The sequence below is a fragment of the Marmota marmota genome, unplaced genomic scaffold (assembly GCF_001458135.2).
Source record: "Marmota marmota marmota unplaced genomic scaffold, marMar, whole genome shotgun sequence".
NCBI classification, from domain to species: Eukaryota; Metazoa; Chordata; class Mammalia; order Rodentia; family Sciuridae; genus Marmota; species Marmota marmota.
In genome coordinates this window covers 26,046,294-26,064,964 of record NW_025999932.1, presented here as the reverse complement: position 1 = coordinate 26,064,964, position 18,671 = coordinate 26,046,294, and the positions used below count along the sequence as shown (strand labels likewise).

Below are 18,671 nucleotides of genomic sequence, written 5' to 3'. Positions count from 1 at the left end.
TGGGTTATTATCAATGGCTTCTATTGTTAGTTCTCCTTTCAGGTCTATGCAAGTAGTGAACATCAGCCTACTCAAGTGCTGACACTTGTTTTAAATCTGTTCTACCAACGAATGTATATATTCGTTCATGCACATGAATGTTCTCTTCTTCAAAGCAATTTATTTTAATGATGCTTCCATTGCTTGAAGCATTTTTAAAATTCTTTAGAAACTCCCTTCAGAATCTGACACACATATTCTTTAGAATTCTTCATTAGGGTCATAACTTTGCTCTCCAAGTACAGATTGGATATTTAAAACAGTAAGCATACATTCAAGTTGACAATTAATGCAGGTGACCAAGTTGGGCAGTGTTATCCCTTAGCCAGAAATCAAATTATTTCCATCAGGTAATGAGAAAAAAAAAACAGCTCCTTCATTCTGTAAATCATTTCTGAACTTGCATTCTTATTGGAATAAATCAATAGCCTCCAAGGACACTGACAGCTTGTGTAAATCAATCACTTGGGTAAATCGATCCATGTTTGTTTTAAACTAAATTTTGCTGTTATACTTCATTAATTTTATTGCCCAGACTGGATCACAGGTATCTTGGGCATTTTCCCTTTGGAACTTCTCTTGTAGCACATATTTTATTGTTCTTGTAAGCTTGTAACCCGGTGTGTTTGCTTGTTTGTTTTGGTGTTGGGGATTGAAAACAAGGCCTTGTGCATGCTAAGTATGTGCTCTACCACTAAGCTACACCCTTGCTCTGTCTTTATTTTTTGTTCTAATTAGTTATACATGACAGCAGAATACATTTCAGTTCATTGTACATAAATGGAGTACAACTTTTCATTTCTTTGGTTGTACATGATATAGCATTGTACCATATTAGCAGTCATACATGCACCTAGAGTAATGATGCTTACCTCATTCCACCATCTTTCCTGCCCCCATTCCCTCTTCTCCCTCTTCTTTGCCCAAAGTTCCTCCATTCTCCCCACGCCCCGCCCCCTATTATGGATCAGCATTCACTTATCAGAGAGAACATTCGGCCTTTGGTTTTGGGGGATTGGCTTACTTCGCTGAGCATGATATTCTCCAATTCCATCCATTTTCCTGCAAAGGCCATAATTTTATTCTCTTTTAAGGCTGAGTAATATTCCGTTGTATGTATGTGTGTGTGTGTGTGTGTGTGTGTGTGTGTATATATCACAGTTTCTTTATCCATTCATCTCTTGAAGGGCATCTAGTTTGCTTCCACAGTTTAGCTATTGTGAATTGAGCTGCTATGAACATTGATGTGGCTACATCACTATAGTATGCTGATATTAAGTCCTTTAGGTATAAACGGAAAAGTGGGATAGCTGGGTCAAATGGTGGTTCTCTATCTTCTTTTAATACAATTGGAAACTCCTTGAAAACAAGGGTCAATTTTAAGCTCCATTATACACCAGGATCACCTCGATGCAAGGCACAGATCATGACAGACACTCAATTATTCGTATTGAATGAATGAACTGAACAAATAGACAAATTGCTTAGGTCCTCATCTATATAGTTCATCTATACAGTTGTGTGTTGCTGTAATAGAGTACCTGAGACTAGGAAATTTCTAAAAGGAAGGAGGTTGAGTTGGATCTGAAGTCCAAGAGCATGGTGCCAGCATCTTCTAGAGTTCTGGTGAGGGCCTCCTGCAGGTGGGGACTCTATAGGTATTGAGGTGCCCAACATCAGAAGGAGAGAAAGAGCAAGTTTGCTTGGGTTTCTTTTGGATGTACAAATCCACTAATACAATCATGAGGGCTCCTTCATGATGACCTCATCTAATCCTAATTACCGCCCCCAAAGGCCCACCTCTAAATTCCATTGACATTTGACTTTGGGGGTTAAGTTTCAACATGAGTTTTGATGAGGACAAACCATATCCAACCATAGCACTGTCCTATAGATTTCTATTGATCTTAAACTGTTAAAACATACACATTGGGCCACATGTGTATGAGATTGAGGCCTTTTTTGTCCAGGTAGATCTTTCCTGGACTTTTTATCAATTTTACAGATTTCTCAACGTCACTTCTTTGTAATATTTGCTAATAAAATACAGTAGGTAGCACAGTGCATATTTCCTTATAGGCAATTGATAAAACTTGGCTAAGTGGAAATTGAATGCATTTGGTTCAGAGTCAACTAAAATGATTTTAATGATGAAAGAAACCTTCCAGATCTTTAGTTCATTCCTGAGGTAATTACTAATCATTTTTCTCAGTTCAGCTACTTAAAAAAAAATCCTTTGTCAATTTTGTGAAGAATTTCTATTTCCTTTGGGAAGCATTTAATACTCGATATCCACCTAAGGTTTGTTTGCACTGGTATTAAACTTATTTTATTATTAATGTTCTGCATTTTTTTACTGAAATTAATGCTCATCCTCTCCTGCAACTAAGAAGCATTTCTTCCTATTTTTCTGAAAGATCAGTATCAGATCTTCCTTTCTCCAAATACTTTATAGCCCTGTTCTTCAAAGGCTCTTCTTGAGAAAGTGACTGTTAAAAACAATTCTTATTGCCATTTAGTAAGTTATAAGGCAAATACACCACGCAAAGACACCACCTGCAAACCACAAAGGAATGATCACACACACAAGGGAATTGGTGACCTCGAGGTTGAATGCTAGGAAAAGTTTTAATTGTGCAAATGTACCTCATAACATTTCAAATGTAAATGTCAGGACCATCAGTAGTGTTATCAAACATATAATACAGGAACATTTTTTTTAAAAGACAGAAAAATGATATTCAGAACCTATAAGTCTCCCTCATTATGAGCAAATGGAGTGATCCATTCATGCAAGTTTTTATATGTAGGATATGTTTTTTTTTCCTTTTGAAGAATTCCATCATAGCTATAAGATGAAAAATATATTGATAGAAAATGTAGTATGGTAATTATATAGATTTCTTCTATTTTTCTTTTCATGTTAGGATTGCAAAAAGCTTATTTTAAATGCCCAACTGACATAATGCACTTTCAGTAAGGAGGATAGTGCCATGTACCTTATCCTTCCCCTGTCATAGTTGGTACTATACGACCTGGCCTCATTCTCCATGTGCCACTTGGAGAAGAGAAAGGCCAAGGGAGCTCCCATTTCAGGCTGTGGGTGGCAGGATTACTGTCCTATCTGCCTGGCCAGTCATTCAGCAAACCTTACCTTGAATGTTTCCTATAAGGTTTCACACAGGCAGGATGAAAAACAAACTTGCCTCCTGGATGAAAGATGGCACAGGTTTTTTACCCACCAGGTTTGCAAGAGAAGAGCACTGTGAACCCCATGCTTTCTGGGTTGAGGGATAAGGATGTCTCAAGCAGAGAGCAAACCCTGAATTATGAAGCATCACAGGTTGACAACCAAGTCAGAGGACTCCCAGAGAGGTTTCCAGGAAAATTCCCAGGGTGCCAGGGTACTGAGCAAAGTTCAGGGTGGCAGGACCCTGTGGCTTCCTCTGCCTCTTTGCAGAAATGTTCAAAGCATGCCACAAGCCAAAGCCCTTCCATCCGGGTAACCGTAGCCTTGAAGGAAGCCAGCTACATTGGGCCTGCCACAGCATCACACCCAGGGAAATGGGAGAAAGGAGCCCCTCACAGAAGCCATGGGGGAGCCAGGAGTTGGCAAAGGGGTGGAAGTGCCCACCTCCCACCTCCTCTAGTCCCCTCAACCTGCAGTCTGGCACAGGCTTGCAACATAAAAGTGACAGCTAGAATGTTCAGTCCAATTAGATAAATTGGTTTGGTGTCTCTTCAGATTCCAGAACACTTGGAAATGGTAATTCTGCCAAAAGAGGCTCTGTCAGAGATGATCTGGGTGACAGACTGCAGTTAAAAACATCATCTATTGAGCCTAAAAAAAAAAAAAACAAACCACAGTAAATAAGGCAATCATTATTACCAGCACTGCAAAAAAATCATACAACATAACCATTTCAATAATTAATAGAGAATCCTGGCTTCCACAGAAAAACTCAAAAGGCTAAACAGAAATGTGTTGCTTTTTTGTTTATCAGTGGGACATGATTGTCACTTGCTTTCCTGCAGGCTGGAGATTTGCAATGGGCTTCATACATTCTCTCACTTAACAGAAAAGTCTCACATTTGAAAAATAGATGCTCAGGCCAGAGGTCAGTTTGTAAACAGGATGAAGCTGTATTTGCAGCATCAGGGGTTTGGTGTTCTGCCCAGGGGCTGGGAGCCAAGTTCAGTCTGCCTGCCAGGCCAGCAGGTACATCTCAGCTATGCCATCTGCAGTGCATGTGACAGCTCTCAGGAAGCTCTGGTCAGGAGTTGAAGTGGACTCAGGGATGGTCCAGGGTAAACTTTCAAAGAACTGCTGCCAACTTCACATGCACTTTGGTGTCCCCAAGATGACAGTGGACACCAGAGGTAGGTTACATGCCAGAGAACAGCCACAGTGAAACAGGAAAGTTATCCAGGCTGCTGTGGCCACTGGGTGGAGACTGAGGGTACCAGAGAAGGACTGGACAAGGGTGATGCTGTCAGAGTAGGGCCAGTTAATCTTGTCCCGTAAGGGACCGTCTCCACATGGCTGCAATGCAGCAGAGCGCAAAGCTTATTGGTGACAAAGTCCCAGACAGAGGAATATGGATTAGAACAATATGGAAAGCATGAGAGACAGAGGTCTGCAGAGGAACAGAGACAGAGAGGGAGCGGGTGGGGAGGGGAGAGAGAGAGAGAGAGAGAGAGAGAGAGAGAGAGAGAGAGAGAGATTCAGAGAAACTCAGAGAACAGAGATGAAGAGACAGACGTTAACAGAGAGTGGGATGGAGAGAAGGAGAAATGAAGGAATTAAGAGAAGGATCACTTCTAGAATAAGAAACAGCTGAGAGTAAGAGTTTTTGCTATAAACATTGGAAGAAAGCAACTGTCATTAAACACAATTAATGAAAAATCTCTATTTCCCATCTTCACTTTGAGGACACTGCAAGTTTACAGAGACTGTTGGTTTCCTGCAATTAGCAACAAGAATCCCGATTCAAGGAAGCTGCTCTCCAGCCCAGACTAGCATGAGGCAGAGAGAACGGGCTGCGCAAAAGACAGGCTCAGACAAGACATGATCCGTGCCATCTGCATGAGCCGCGTGGATACCAAAATCAAGAATCCACCATATGCCATTGCTAGTTGATTAAATGAAACCTTCTCAAGAGTTATTCTTTTTTCTTTTGTGGTCTTACAAAATCTGGAGAACCCTTCTACAAATTGTTAAAGATAGATACCACGACCATCTAGACTTCCCCGACTGGCAGCTTAAGTGAACATTCTGTGGTCCAGAATATGCACACAGGGAAAGAAGCATTATTTTATAATGTTAAGAAGCCAATGATATTTAATTGGGCACTAATATTCATTTGAATTAATGATAATCTTTAAGATTATTTTTGAGGTAGGCTGCACAATGTAATTATTATGTCAGAAGACTAAAAGGAAAAGTCCTTTTATCTCTCTTCTCTCTCTCTCTTTTTTTTTTTTTTTTTTTTTTGAGGCCGCGTCTTGCTCTCTTGCCCAGCCTGGTCTCCAGCTCTTGGACTCAAGCAACCCTCACAGTGCCCCAGGTAGCTGGGACTACAGGTGCATGCTAACCCTGCCTAGCTTCTGGTTTTGGTGAGAGCCATTTCAGTCCTTTCTGAATCAGGTGACGTTATGTTTCTGTTTTATTAATAAGTCTTGCCTCTTGCTCCCTCCCATTGCCTCTTTCACCCTTTGATTGATCAGCATCCTCCTGTCCTTGAGGATTTTTAACATACCTCTGGAAGTTACACTGAATTTTCGGTCAGAGAAACTGCTCCTTCGGATTAAAGGTTCACTCATTTTGTCCAAAAATAACTTAATTGTCTCCTTCTTTTCTGGACTTGTACTCGACAAATTCAGAACTTTACCATTCACTTTCACAGTGGAATTGCTGAGCCCAAACCAATAGAAGAAATCAAATAAGGCGTCGGCTTTGAATTCATACGCAAAACTCAAATTTTCTCCATTAATCACCTCAGTTCCTGGAGGGAAAAAATTCTTCACTACATCTTGGAAATCAAACTGAAAGACAGAGAAACATTTAATTGACTTTGTGGATATAATTACCATGTAGACATTTTAGAATCAATAAAAACTACCCAAATCTCCAAAATATGACATTCTCTCTTTCATTCTGACAGATACCTTTTAACAGTTGTCTTTATTTAAAAAACAAAACAAAACAGACCTTTGCTTTTGTATCATAAGATTTTGAACTGCTTGGCCAAAATTACATGTATTAATATTCTGTTTCTAATAAGTTGATAGTAGAAACTAAGTTTGTTTGGGGGCTGGGGCTGTAGCTCAGTGGCAGAGTGCTTGTCTAGCACATGTAAGGCACTGGATTCAATCCTTAGCACTACATAAACAAATGAACTAATAAAATAAAAGCATGCTATCCATCTACAGCTACCAAAAAAAAATTAAAGAAAAGAGAAACTAAGCTCACTTTATTGGTAGCAATAATGATGTAGTAAAGAACAAAATATGGTTTTGCTTTCTGCAGTTGCAGTTACCTATGGTCTGAAAATAGTAAATGGAAAATTCCAGAAAGATGATTTATGTTTTAAATAACTTTATTATTATTATTTACTACTATTCTTCTATTATTATTATTGGAATTGATGGATTTTATTATTAGTTGTTGTTAATCTCTTTCTGAAGCTAATTTAAAGCTAAACTCCGTCTTAGGTAGGTATAGAACAGAACATAGTTACATAACGTGTGGTATTCTGTGAAGTTCCAGGCATCCGTGTGATCTTGGCCGCTTACTGTAGTTCAGAGAAGGCCCTAGAGACACAGTTCTTGCAGGGAGTTCTTGGGCCTCTTCCGTGTGGCTGGGAGCCCTGGATTCACAGGCTAAGTCTTACCTCAAGTCGGTAACTTTCTCCGATCACTGAGGAGATGACCATGTCCATCCCCTGTTCTATCTGTCTTCTTATCTTGGGGTGCCTTGTGTTCACAAGAAATGCATAGGTCCTTTCTAGAAATCAGCAAGCAGAATTCAAAAGTATATACTTGTGTTATAAACATCCTTCTCGGGATTTGCTGAAGCAGGGGTCTCCACCGTCTCTGGAGATTTTATCCATTGATAACCTTCCCTCTCTGCTTCCTGAGACCCTTACCACAACACCTAGCCAGATTTCTAGAAATGTTCCAGAGAGTTCTGCAGATTTGAAGGGAGCTCCGGGCTACTGTAGAAGCAAGTTGCAGCTTGCACTTATGTCTCAGAAATCAAAAGTCCCACTCTATAATTATTGCAAATGAGAACTGTGCTCCCACAGCACGTATCCAGCATGGGAAAAGAAAACGGTTTTTATGACCCAGCCTTGCTGCACATTTAAATCACAACTTGGCTCTCACCAACACTTTCTCATTTGCACAGCAGAAAATCAGCTAAGTCCAGGGAAGAAAACTACTCTGTGCCTTCCACCCCCAGCGTTCTTCCTGCCAAATGGCGAGGCTAGGGTTCTAAGCATCAGGGCAACTCATGATTGGTTCTCCTTCCTGCTCCTGACCCAACATCATCTCAAGTGAGAAAAAGTATCTTTCTCAGTGTTTAAATAGCACCACATCTCTGTCCTGGAAGACACTTCTTCCCCCTGTTATTATTGTTTTATTTTTATCTTGTTTTGTATTATTAACCCCTTAAGTCTGATTCAATTCAACTTGCATAATATAAGCAAAGGGGAGGTTGTTTACTTATTAGGAAATTTGGAATCTCTTACTCTTCTAGTCCCCAAAATGAAGCTCCATGACTTTAATCACTCAAGCACATACCTGAAGGAGAAACCAGAAAACCCACTTCACACTGTTTAAAGGCATGGACCAGCCATTCACAAAATCTCCTAGTGATTTCGAGAACTGAGCATTTGGTACTGGCTTTGAGATGGCTCAGAGGCAATAACAAACGAGTGCCAATAACACGTGTTTGCATTCTCAAAGAATCTTCTTATTTTTCCTACTTGTTTGCCTTCCTCCAAATTATTTTTTGGGTATTTCAGATGTAAATAATCTTATATCTTTTGGGAGACAAGAGATAAATAAAAGCCCAGTGGCTCTGGAGGCTGAAGCATGAGGATTGTGAGTTCAAAGCCAGCCTCAGCAACTTAATGAGGCCCTAAGCAACTTAGCAAGACCCTGTCTCTAAGTAAAATATAAAAAAGGGCTGGGGATGTGGCTCAGTGGTTAAGAACCTCTTCAATCCCTGGTACCAAAACAAATAAATGAATAAAATAAAGCAAAAAGCAAACCATTTGTAATTTGTTGTATTTTATACAAATAAACCACAATATTTAGACTCTAAAGACCCAGGGTTACCATGTTCCCCAGTTGGGCTGGGTGGGCAGGTTGTGCACTCCACAACTGCAGAGGAGGCCCTTCACATTTTCAGACAGGTCTGTTTGTGTATTTATTATGCCAAAATTCTGGAAATCATTAGTGATTGTCTTAATGAAGTGGTGGCTTTTTAAATTTGCATATAAGTGCAGTTTAAAACAGTGGCAGGGCAGACAAGTTACCTTAGTTGCAATTTTCACAAGTTTCTAAACGTTATCACTTTACATTTCTATCCTATAAAAATATCTTCATTTTATAACTTTTCTCAAAATTAACCAGATTCTGTACTTCCTTCCACAACAATCGTGCTACAGCTGTGTACTTTCTGTAGGACTCCCCACAAGGACCTTTTTGTACCATCCCGTACTTTCAAAATGTTAAAATGGAGAGGTCACTCATTCTTTCCTCCTGAGAGATCAATGCGGGAAGTGTACTTGACACAGCTGTGAATTATACTCCAAAAGAACTACTGGCTCTCTGGTCATCACCAAGCCAAAGGACACGCAGGGCTCAGATACTCAAACAGGCGCTGTTTGTTATGTGCATTCTGTTCTGGCCTCTCCTGCAGAGAGAGAGTGTCCTGACTGTGAATTATGATATGAGCAGAGAGAACTTCCCCAGTCTGATGAGAGTGAATGCTTGAGAAAGTCTATCTGAAATTTGTAGATCATTTCTTATTACCTTGGACTCATTTTAAGAATGACATTTAGAAGCAGGTTGAAGAAATTCTACCCTTACCACAGAACCTTATTCCCATGAGTTTACCCATGTGTCGCTCTGAGCAGGAAGAAAATGGGAAAATGGAGACATGCTCATATTGGAATTTGAGTTATAGAGTCGTTACCAGTTAATCTGCTTTCTTGGAAGAAACAATGATGAGATGTGTCTAAACATGAAATTCTGTGTCTAAAATACAGAAACATGAAACTTGAAGCATCTACAACTGCAATTTATTTTATCTTAGTTTCCTCATCTATAAAATAGGGATAGTATATGTACTTCATAGGTAGGATAACCATGTACCCTACTTTTCTGAGTCAATCTCAGTTTATGTCTTTGACCGAGATTACTAACTATGAAGACTTTCATGCTCAAAATGTCCCCATTTGGATGTTAAGACCTATAGACCTACAGTGCCAATAATGACATTAGAGTGTGCCTCGGACATATAGTTGGGGGATGATCCTCATGGCTCCAGGCTTAGAAACCCTTGAAACCCTTGAAGGCTCAGAATGTCAGACTACTTCCTGCCTGGACAGGAAACAGGAAAGAAGTTCAGAGATGGGTGGCTTCTGCTCTAGGATCATTTGGGGTTTGTTCCAAAAGCTTGAGCAGTGCTTTAGACACCAGGCTCCTTGCTGCTGATTTTGTCACGAGCTGACATCTATCCTGCTTTGTCCATGCCTCACTCCTCCCTCATCAGCCTGCAACAGCCCACAGCCCAGCAAGCAGAACCACACCAAAATTATGTATGTACCTACCTTTCGAGGTGTCTTTTTTGGTCTGTACATTAATGAAAAACAGCATTGGTTTGCTCAATATAGTTTCCCTGTAGTCTTTATAATCACAGTAGTTGGTCAGTTCCACATACCTATGAGAAAGCAGAGATAATTAGGACTGTAATATGCTCTCCCACCTCAGTTAAAATGAGAATATATTGGATATATGCCTGCCACAGCCACGGACCTTTTGTGGGAAGTCCCATAAAATGTATCCTTTCAGAGGTCACCATATTTTTGGACAGTATAAGTAAATCTCCTGGTCATAGCTGATTGGCTGAGGGTCCAGTGTACAACTCAAAGGTAGCCACGGTCCTTAGGGTGGTTTAATATCAATTCTTGGCTCTCAGGGGAGTCTTTACTAGATGATGACCAATTCTATCTATCGTTTGGGACCAGAAACGGGTAACAGCTTCATTTGAAGCTGTAAGAGTTCTCAGTCCCTCTGGATTGAGAACTAAACTCAGTGAATAGAACTGGATAGGTTTTCTCCGTGGATTCATACTTTTTAACTAGTAGGTTTGGGATTTTTCCTTTCCTTCTCTTTCTTACTTCCCCCTCTAATCCCAAAATAGACCCAGCCCCCTCTGCAGATGACACATCAACCAATATTCATATGAACCATTCCTAATTCACATGTCCTCAACTCTCAGACAATGCACAATTAAAAACATAAAACTACTGTTGGATTTTTCCCCCCCCGATATCCTCATTAAATTTAGCCTCTTTGGTTTTAGTTCAATATTCCGGCCTAGAAAGATCTTTCTGAGTCTCGATTCTGTCAGCTAACATGTTAGCTTTGTCTCCCTGCCCTACAAATTTTCCAAGCAGCCTTTCCATGTCTCTACCTCCGTTGCTATAAAAAAAAAAAAAAAAAAAAAAAAAAAGATCCAAGTGCAAATTAGCTTCCTCCAGGAGATGGCTAATTTTCTAACTACAAGCTCGGATGCTGTGTGAATGCAGACAGGCTGAATGGCAGCCAGCGGCTGGAGGACGCCTTTGCCACAGTCCCTCTGAAACATGGAGCTGGCTCCCCATTGACACAGCTGTGAGCATCTGCTGGAGTGAACCGGCTGGCTGAGCTGACAGCTCTGCTGGCTGCACCGTGGTTGCTTCTTCTATCTGGTGGCGAGCAGACAGCTCCGGGCGTTTCTTTCCGAGGGGTTGTCCTTCCCACGCCTTGACATGAAAATCACAGCCTTGGAAAGCCAAGGGTGGCCGCAGGGGGCTGTGGCCACACAACCGACTTGGCCTTCCTCCCCGGTGCCCACTTCCCACAACCCCACAGACAGGCCGGCTTACAAGACAGCGACCAAGCGCGGGTCAAGAGCGCGCTGGACAATATCCACCCCGAGGCAGAAAAACACAGCTTCTGCTTGGCTGTCTCCCAGCTTGATTTCTTAGAAATCTGTGCCATTATCTTTCTGCTGGATTGTCAGGCCTGATTTTTGAGAGCTTGTAGACTGTAGCTCCTGATGGAGCCTCTGAAATGTTTCCTGCATTCTATTTCACCAGGCTCTGAAAGTCATCTCCGCCTCCCAAACCCTTCTGCATGGGTGGTCGCTGGAGGGCTGCTCCTGGGGTTGGTGGGGGACAAAGAACTGGAGTGTTCCAGAGCAGGAAAAGGGGGTGCAGGTCTGTGATGGAGGAAGGAAGAGGCTGGGAATGGAGAAGGAGCATACATACCAAGGGAATGGGTGGGGTTAAAAATGTGGACCAGGGTGTTGTATAGTTCTTTATTTGCCCCTTCTCCATCCTCACCCTCATCTGGACAGAACATGAAAATGGGGTGTGGAGAGGGCTCCTCAAAAGACTGAGGGGGTGGCAGCTGTGTTTCCTATCAGTTGGGAGAGAATCCTCCCATCCTTGTTTGTCCCAATGGACCAACTTCAAAAGGTCCTGGAGAAAAGCAGCAAAGGAGAAGGAAGGAAAAAGAAAACCAGCACCTTCTGGGTTCATCTCACTCATCCATTGGCTCAACAATTCATCAAGCCCCATGGTGTGCCAGGCGCCAGTAGGCACAGGTGCCTCTTTACAGCCGAGCAGCTCAGAGCCCAGGAAACGCACAGGGAAAAGAGCCTCCTGGACTTGCCCTCGTCCTCATTCAGCTGTTAGTGATTGGGCACAGGGCAGCCCAGAGTGGCCTGGGAAGAGGGTGAGGAGAGGCAGCTGAGGTCTGCGGTACAAAGGGAGGCAAAGGACAAAAGAGGGAAAGAAACACTTGTAGTGACAGAGGGAAAAGGGACAAGTCCCACAGGCAGTGTCAATATCAAAAAGATAGGTGTGAGCGACAGACACCACCAGTGACCCATCCAAGGCAGGCCGCACATCCTCCCACTACCCATTTATCATGGAGTCGACAGTCACGTAAGCACCCTTCCCCAAGGTGATTCCTCTAAACACCAACATCCATAATCCCATGGTCCTTCTGTAGAGCTAGTGTGTAGTGCCTGTACAATACACTCAGAAAATCTATAGTTTTGATTACTTTTTTGATGACCAAATGACAGTGCAATATTTCCCTCTGCCTATAAAAATCAATTGATATCTGATTGGAGACATTGATGAATCTGACTTCACTGGATTTTCTTCCAATGAACCCACAACTTAAAGGAAAAATACAGCAATCTCAACTTAGAAATGATCGTTGTTAGTTGGGTGTGGTGGTTCATGCCTGTAATCCCAAAGGCTTGGGAGGCTGAGGCAGGAGGATCATGGAGTTCAAAGCCAGCCTCAGAAACTTAGCAAGGCCCTTTTAACTTATTTAGACCCTGTCTCTTGAAAAAATATATACATATATATTTAATAAGGGATGGGGATGTGGCTTAGTGGTTAAGCGCCCTGAGTTTAATCAATCCCTGGGAAGGAAGGAAGGAAGGAAGGAAGGAAGGAAATTATCAATGTTGTAAGAATAATCAGTTTCCACCAGAATTCTGCAAAATATGTGTTGTTTTTTTTTTAATGCTATAAGACTCAACAAGTGATTATTTGGATGATCACAGAAGGGGGCCCTCTGGATAGTCACATATTGAGTTTAATGTATAACCTTTATAGGAATTATTCATTTTGGAGTCTGAATTTAATAAAGTGCCTGAATAATAAAAGTATGTGTGACATAATTTAATATTCCTTTGATGATTTGGAGGTACTTGAAGAACATTAATGGGCTGTAAACCTCATCATAGACTATGTCAGTTATTTCTGTATCACACATGTGCGAAAACCTGCTTATCCCAGAGCTTTAATGCCAGAATTTACAGACAAGAGATTGTGGCAAGATCCTTACCTAATAAATTCCTTATCTCTAACGAGACTGCAAATAAGAACTAGAGTAGGCCCTCCTTATCCTCCAGAGATAAGTTCCAAGATCCCCAGTGAATACCTGAAACCTCAGATAGTACCAAATCCTACCCACAAGTACTGATCTTATAACCTAGAAAGTAACTAAGTGACTAACAGGTGGGTAGTATATACAGCATGGATACACAGGACAAAGGGATGATTCATGTGCTGGGCACTGAAGGAATAGATAGTAGGAGATTTCATCATGCTACTCAGAATGGGCGTCCAATTTAAAACTTACGAGTTATGTTTTTGTTGAGCTTTCCATTTAATATTCTCTGACCACAGGCAACTAAAATCAAAGAAAGCTAAACCACAAATAAGGGGGGAACTACTACTGTATTTCATTAATTTCCCCATTCCAGCCTGCCAGTTATGGTCCAATTGTTAAATACCTTAACATTCCAGTGAAATAAGTCAATGTGAACATTCCTTTGAAATTCACTGTTACAAAGTTTGGATACCTTAGTCACTAAAATATGAAAAGATCAGAGGATCTAGTTGTTAAGTCCTGTAGATATTCAAGTATCTAACATTTAATCACTGGTTTAAGATGAACCTTACGAGAGTACATTAGGGATTGGTTATTTGATCTTTAATCATGAATATTTCTGAATTAGTAATGCAAATATCACCTCTGTGTATTGAATATTTATTATATTTGCTGAAGTTACCATTAGGGATGAAAATCAAACAGTTTAAGATAGACAGTTCCTTTAAACTCTCATTTCTTCATTGCTTTTACCCCAGCACCAAAATGCTTCTAGGTTAAAACTTTCTAAGTTTGACTTGAACACAAAGATTAGAAGGCAAGACAATGTCAGGGGAAGCAGAGTGATTCTAAATAAGACCTAATTCATGTCCTAACTCGCTGACTGTGTGAACTCTTTCCCAGGGCCGTCCCAAGCTCACTGTGACCTTGAGTGAGTTACTTGTCTGAACCTGCTCCTTCATCAGTCAAAGGGGCAAAATAGTATTTCCTTGAGCCTGATGTTTAAATGCATGTTGGGGAATATGAACTCATGTCCTTGGGCCCATAATAGATCCTAGTAAACACTATGAGTATTTTTCATCCTGACCAACTTGGCTGGCTTACAAGGTGAAGTTCTGTAAATTTCTGACTCCCAACTGGGCTGTGTTCACTTGAGTTACCAGGAAGTGAGAACAAAATGAATATCTGAAAGGTAAATGAGCAAGAATTTCCACTTCCCTGCTCCAACTTCTTTCCTCATCTTTTCCATTTGGAAGGCTAGAGAGAACAGCTTAAAGAGGCAACCTCTAATAGCTGAAACCAAAAAAGAGCATTGTGTTTTGCTTCCATCGAAATTAGAAGTGTCTGAAAGATCCACTGTCCTCTAAGATACCCACCTTCAGTCTCCTTCAAATTTCACATCATCACTAGCATGGTCTAGAAAGTTGCCCCAAATGTCTTTTGACTCTAACAATTTATTGCTCAAAGACAAATAGGAATCCAAACCCACGACCTCCACCCAAGGGGGTGGGCATGTGTGTGTATATTTTAAAACAGATAAACATAAGAAAACATCACATTTTAACCTCATATATAATATACATATATATGTATATTGATTATATATAATTACTTATCAATTAAATAAAAACTTTGCCCCCCCAAAAAAATTAAATATAGGGACCAGGTATTTGAACATCCATGTTCATAGCAGCATTATGCACAATAGCTAAAAGATAGAAGCAACACAAATGTCTACCAACAGATGAATGGATAAACAAAATGTGGTTTATACCTCCAGTGAAATATTATTTTGCCTTAGGAAAGAAATGCTGACATATGCTACATCAATGAACCTTGAAGAAATTACACTAAGTAAAATATGCCAGTCACAAAAGACAGATATTGCATAATTCCATTCCATTAGATACCTGGAGTATTCAAATTCATAGAGGCAGAAAGTAGAATACTGGCGGTTGCCAGGGGCTGGGGGACTGAGAATGGGGAGCTGTAGTTTTATGGGTGTTGAGTTTCAGTGTGGGAAGATCATGTTCTGGAGGCGGATGGTGGCCAGGGTTGCCCAATGGTGTGACAATACTTCACGCCACTGAACTGCACACCTAAAAATGTTTAAAATAGGAAACTTTATGCAGTGCACATTTTACCACAATTAAAATGAAGATAAGACAAAGGCAAAAATGTATGAAAAGTGGAGCAGAGGAAAAAGGAGCACACAAGGCAAATGCTTTTGTGAAGGAGCCCCACAGATTGATTGTGGTGTTCATAACCCTTTGTGGGGACACTAAGCGAAAGTTTGCAGGGATAGTCTACTTTGGGGGGCAAGCTTCTATTTCCAGTTTTTTGTTTGTTTGTTTGTTTGTTTGATCTCCTTCTGCACAGCCTCATCCCCTAGGCTCTCCAACAATTCCTTACCTTTCACTTCTTTCCCTCCTCCTTCTGCCCCAATGGTAGTGAAACTAAGCAAAAGTTTCAGATTTATGACTATATGACATCTGTGGCTTGAATCCAGGATATACCTGCTCATTCTCTCACTGACTAAGCAGTTTATGGATACGGAGTGTATATGAAACACTGCACTGGGGCAGAACGTGATCCATTCATGCATGCCATCAGTGTTTACTAAGCACCTACTATGTGTAGGGCTCTGAGGATACGAAGATGAGGAAGGAAACAGTTTTATGTCCAAGAGCCATATATTCTATTGGAGAGACAGATAAAATATACCATTTCAATATAAAATGATGGATGTATAAAACTTTGTTGCTCATAGTGTGATCCTTGGACCAAAAACACCAGCGTTGCTGGGAGCCTGTTGAAATGCAGAATCTGAGTACCTTCTAAGTTTTATTCAATCAGAATTTATGTTTATCCAGATCCCCAGGAGACTTGCATGCTTATTTAAACTTTGAGAAACACCAGTGTATGACACAATTCCTGCCACTCAGAGACTTACAAACCGGTAAATCCTTCAAATGTACAAATGCCAAAAAATGTATAGTTCCTTGTATTCTGTGTCCAAGCTCCAGTGGGTTGTGTCCTGGTTACTTAAATGCAAGGGAGCAAGGGAGAGAGGCCTGGAGTGAGAGCCATTTATTAAGGTGAGACAGATGCTCCAAGAGAGATTGTTCTGTTAGTCCAAACACACCATCAAGGTCTGGGCAAGAGGGAAGACAAGAACCCCAGGAGGAGTCACAGCTTAGCCAAGCCTTGGGGACTTGGCTGCATCCAAGAAGACAAGCAGGCATCAGACAATGACAAGGTGAGCTAAGAGTAGGAAGTAGACCAGGCTGTGGCAGGAAGTCAGAGCGAGGCTCCAGAGGAAGGAAGCCAGGAGAGGCAGCATGGCCAGTGGCTTAGAATCTTCAGACCTGAGCATCATTCCAAGACCCGCACCCCCCGACCCAATTGTTTAGCCTGACGGAGATCCATTTTCTCCACCTATAAAAATGAGCTAACAAAAGATACTCCATGAGGAGGCTAGCAGATTAAATAACATGGACAAAACACTTGGCTTATGGAGTTACTTAATAATAAAATAAAAACTAACGTCTGTCAGCATGTGCTAGTTCTATATATATTTTTCCAGCACATTTGAATTACACAAACAACCTGGTAAAGTAGAGGGGATTATTATTCCCATTTAAAATCTGGGAAACTGAGTCACACAGAGATTCAGAGAGATTAAGTCTGTCCCCAGGCTCACTCAGCTGGGACAGTGCAGAACCCGGCACTCACACTCATTCCCACTTCCTGTGGACGCTTGTTAAAAAATCACAGCTCAATACACAGATGGGTATTATTTCATCAGTGTCATGAAGTGTCTTGCAAAGGGGCTGCTGCTGCCCTGGGCAGTTTTCCACATCTGAGACTCCAGGGGAAGGAGAGATTACAGGACAGCGCACTCACCCTCAAGCCCCACCCAGAGCTGTGACAACAGGGCCTGGGCCAGCACATGGAGCCAGGCACTTCCCTCTGTGAGGCGGGGGTGAGGTTTCACCCAGCTCCCCTCTGAGCATGTTCTAGCCCTACTTTACCGCACAAGCCCCATTCCAGCTCTGCTGTACTCTGCCCAGGCAGCTTGCCCCAGGGTTCAGGGGGCTTGTGATTGTCATCCATCTCCCTGACAGCCATGGCTGCGGGCAGCAACAGGTTAAACCCTGGCTCTTAAGAGTCATCCTTAAAACCTGAGCACTTACACCCTCTTTTAGGCTGATTATACAAAATGGAATCCCAGGTATCAATTTGTGGGCTCCAGAAGTGTGAGAAGCTGCCATGGGCTACCGGAAGGCAGAATTATTTCAAGGTAGTGGCAATTTGCTGAAAGCATCGGCTTTGCAGTCATACAGGGTTACTTAGAAGGCCTGGGTCTATGGCCCCCAGCATCTTACTTAGGTAAATTGTCCAATCTTTCTGAGTTCTATGTTCCTGTCGATAAAAAATGGCAACCAAAATAGTGCTGACTTTTTAAACTTTTGTGGGATAATATCTGTGAAATACTTTACACCTTTCCTGGTACTCAAGTAAATACTAGCCGCCACCATTATGATTCTTGCACTTATTTTGATTACTTAAGCCACCTCTTTCATGCCAAGGCACCAGCCGAAAGAAGGAATTAGAGGTCCTCTCTGCCAGATGTAGCCGTTACATGTCACTTAGAGGATGCATTACAGGAAAAAGGATGGGAATGTGCTTGTAGATGCGTGCACACATGTGCGCTCGCGAGATAGTTAATGGTGAATTGGACTTTGAATGAATAGCTTCTTGGATAAGAATTACATACATCAGGTATTCTGAGCAGGCTTTTGTGATAACATAGATGGAAGTCCAGAGCTTGAAAGAGAAAAAAATAACTATAAAGATCTTGCCACAAATGCTGCAAAGGAAGACAAGTATGTTTAAAGCAGGTTCTCAAGGGAGCTTTATAGCTCTTTTTTTTTTTTCCAGCAACAAATCTCTGCAGCTTTATTCATTTGAGGAACCATTATTTCAAAGCAATCTACTACACACTGCTCTCAACCTTAAAAACTTCTTGGATTCTCTCTGGACTCTTTTTTTTTTTTTTTACTGGTTTAGAGCTGATTTTATTTTATTTATTTTTTTTTTGATATTTCAGTGTATATATTTATTGTATAATATTTAAATCAAGGTAAACATGTATCCCGTTTTCTTAAACACATCATTTTTTTTAATTTTTTTATTGTTGGTTGTTCAAAACATTACATAGTTCTTGATATATCATATTTCACTCTTTGATTCAAGTGGGTTATGAGCTCCCATTTTTACCCCATATACAGATTGCAGAATCACATCAGTTACACATCCATTGAATTACATATTGCCATACTAGTGACTGTTGTGTTCTGCTGCCTTTCCTATCCTCTACTATCCCCCCTCCCCCTACACTCCTCCTCACCAACACACTACACTCAACTCTCTCT

General features: G+C 41.2%; 1 protein-coding gene across 3 annotated transcripts in view; it reads right to left on the bottom strand.

Moving 5' to 3' along the window:
* Positions 1-2,633: 2,633 nt before the first annotated feature.
* Positions 2,634-18,671, bottom strand: part of Medag (mesenteric estrogen dependent adipogenesis) — a 24,389-nt gene continuing 8,351 nt past the window's right edge. For 2 of the 3 annotated variants that reach the window (XM_048800785.1, XM_015484189.2), the window contains exons 2-5: positions 9,882-9,991; positions 6,933-7,045; positions 5,799-6,084; positions 2,634-3,880 (exon numbers count right to left, since the gene is read on the bottom strand). In XM_048800785.1, the coding sequence (XP_048656742.1) occupies positions 3,756-3,880; positions 5,799-6,084; positions 6,933-7,045; positions 9,882-9,991 (634 nt within the window). In that variant the 3' untranslated portion in view covers positions 2,634-3,755. The remainder of the gene's footprint in view (positions 3,881-5,798; positions 6,085-6,932; positions 7,046-9,881; positions 9,992-18,671) is intronic. The other variant, XM_048800786.1, reaches the window with a different exon arrangement.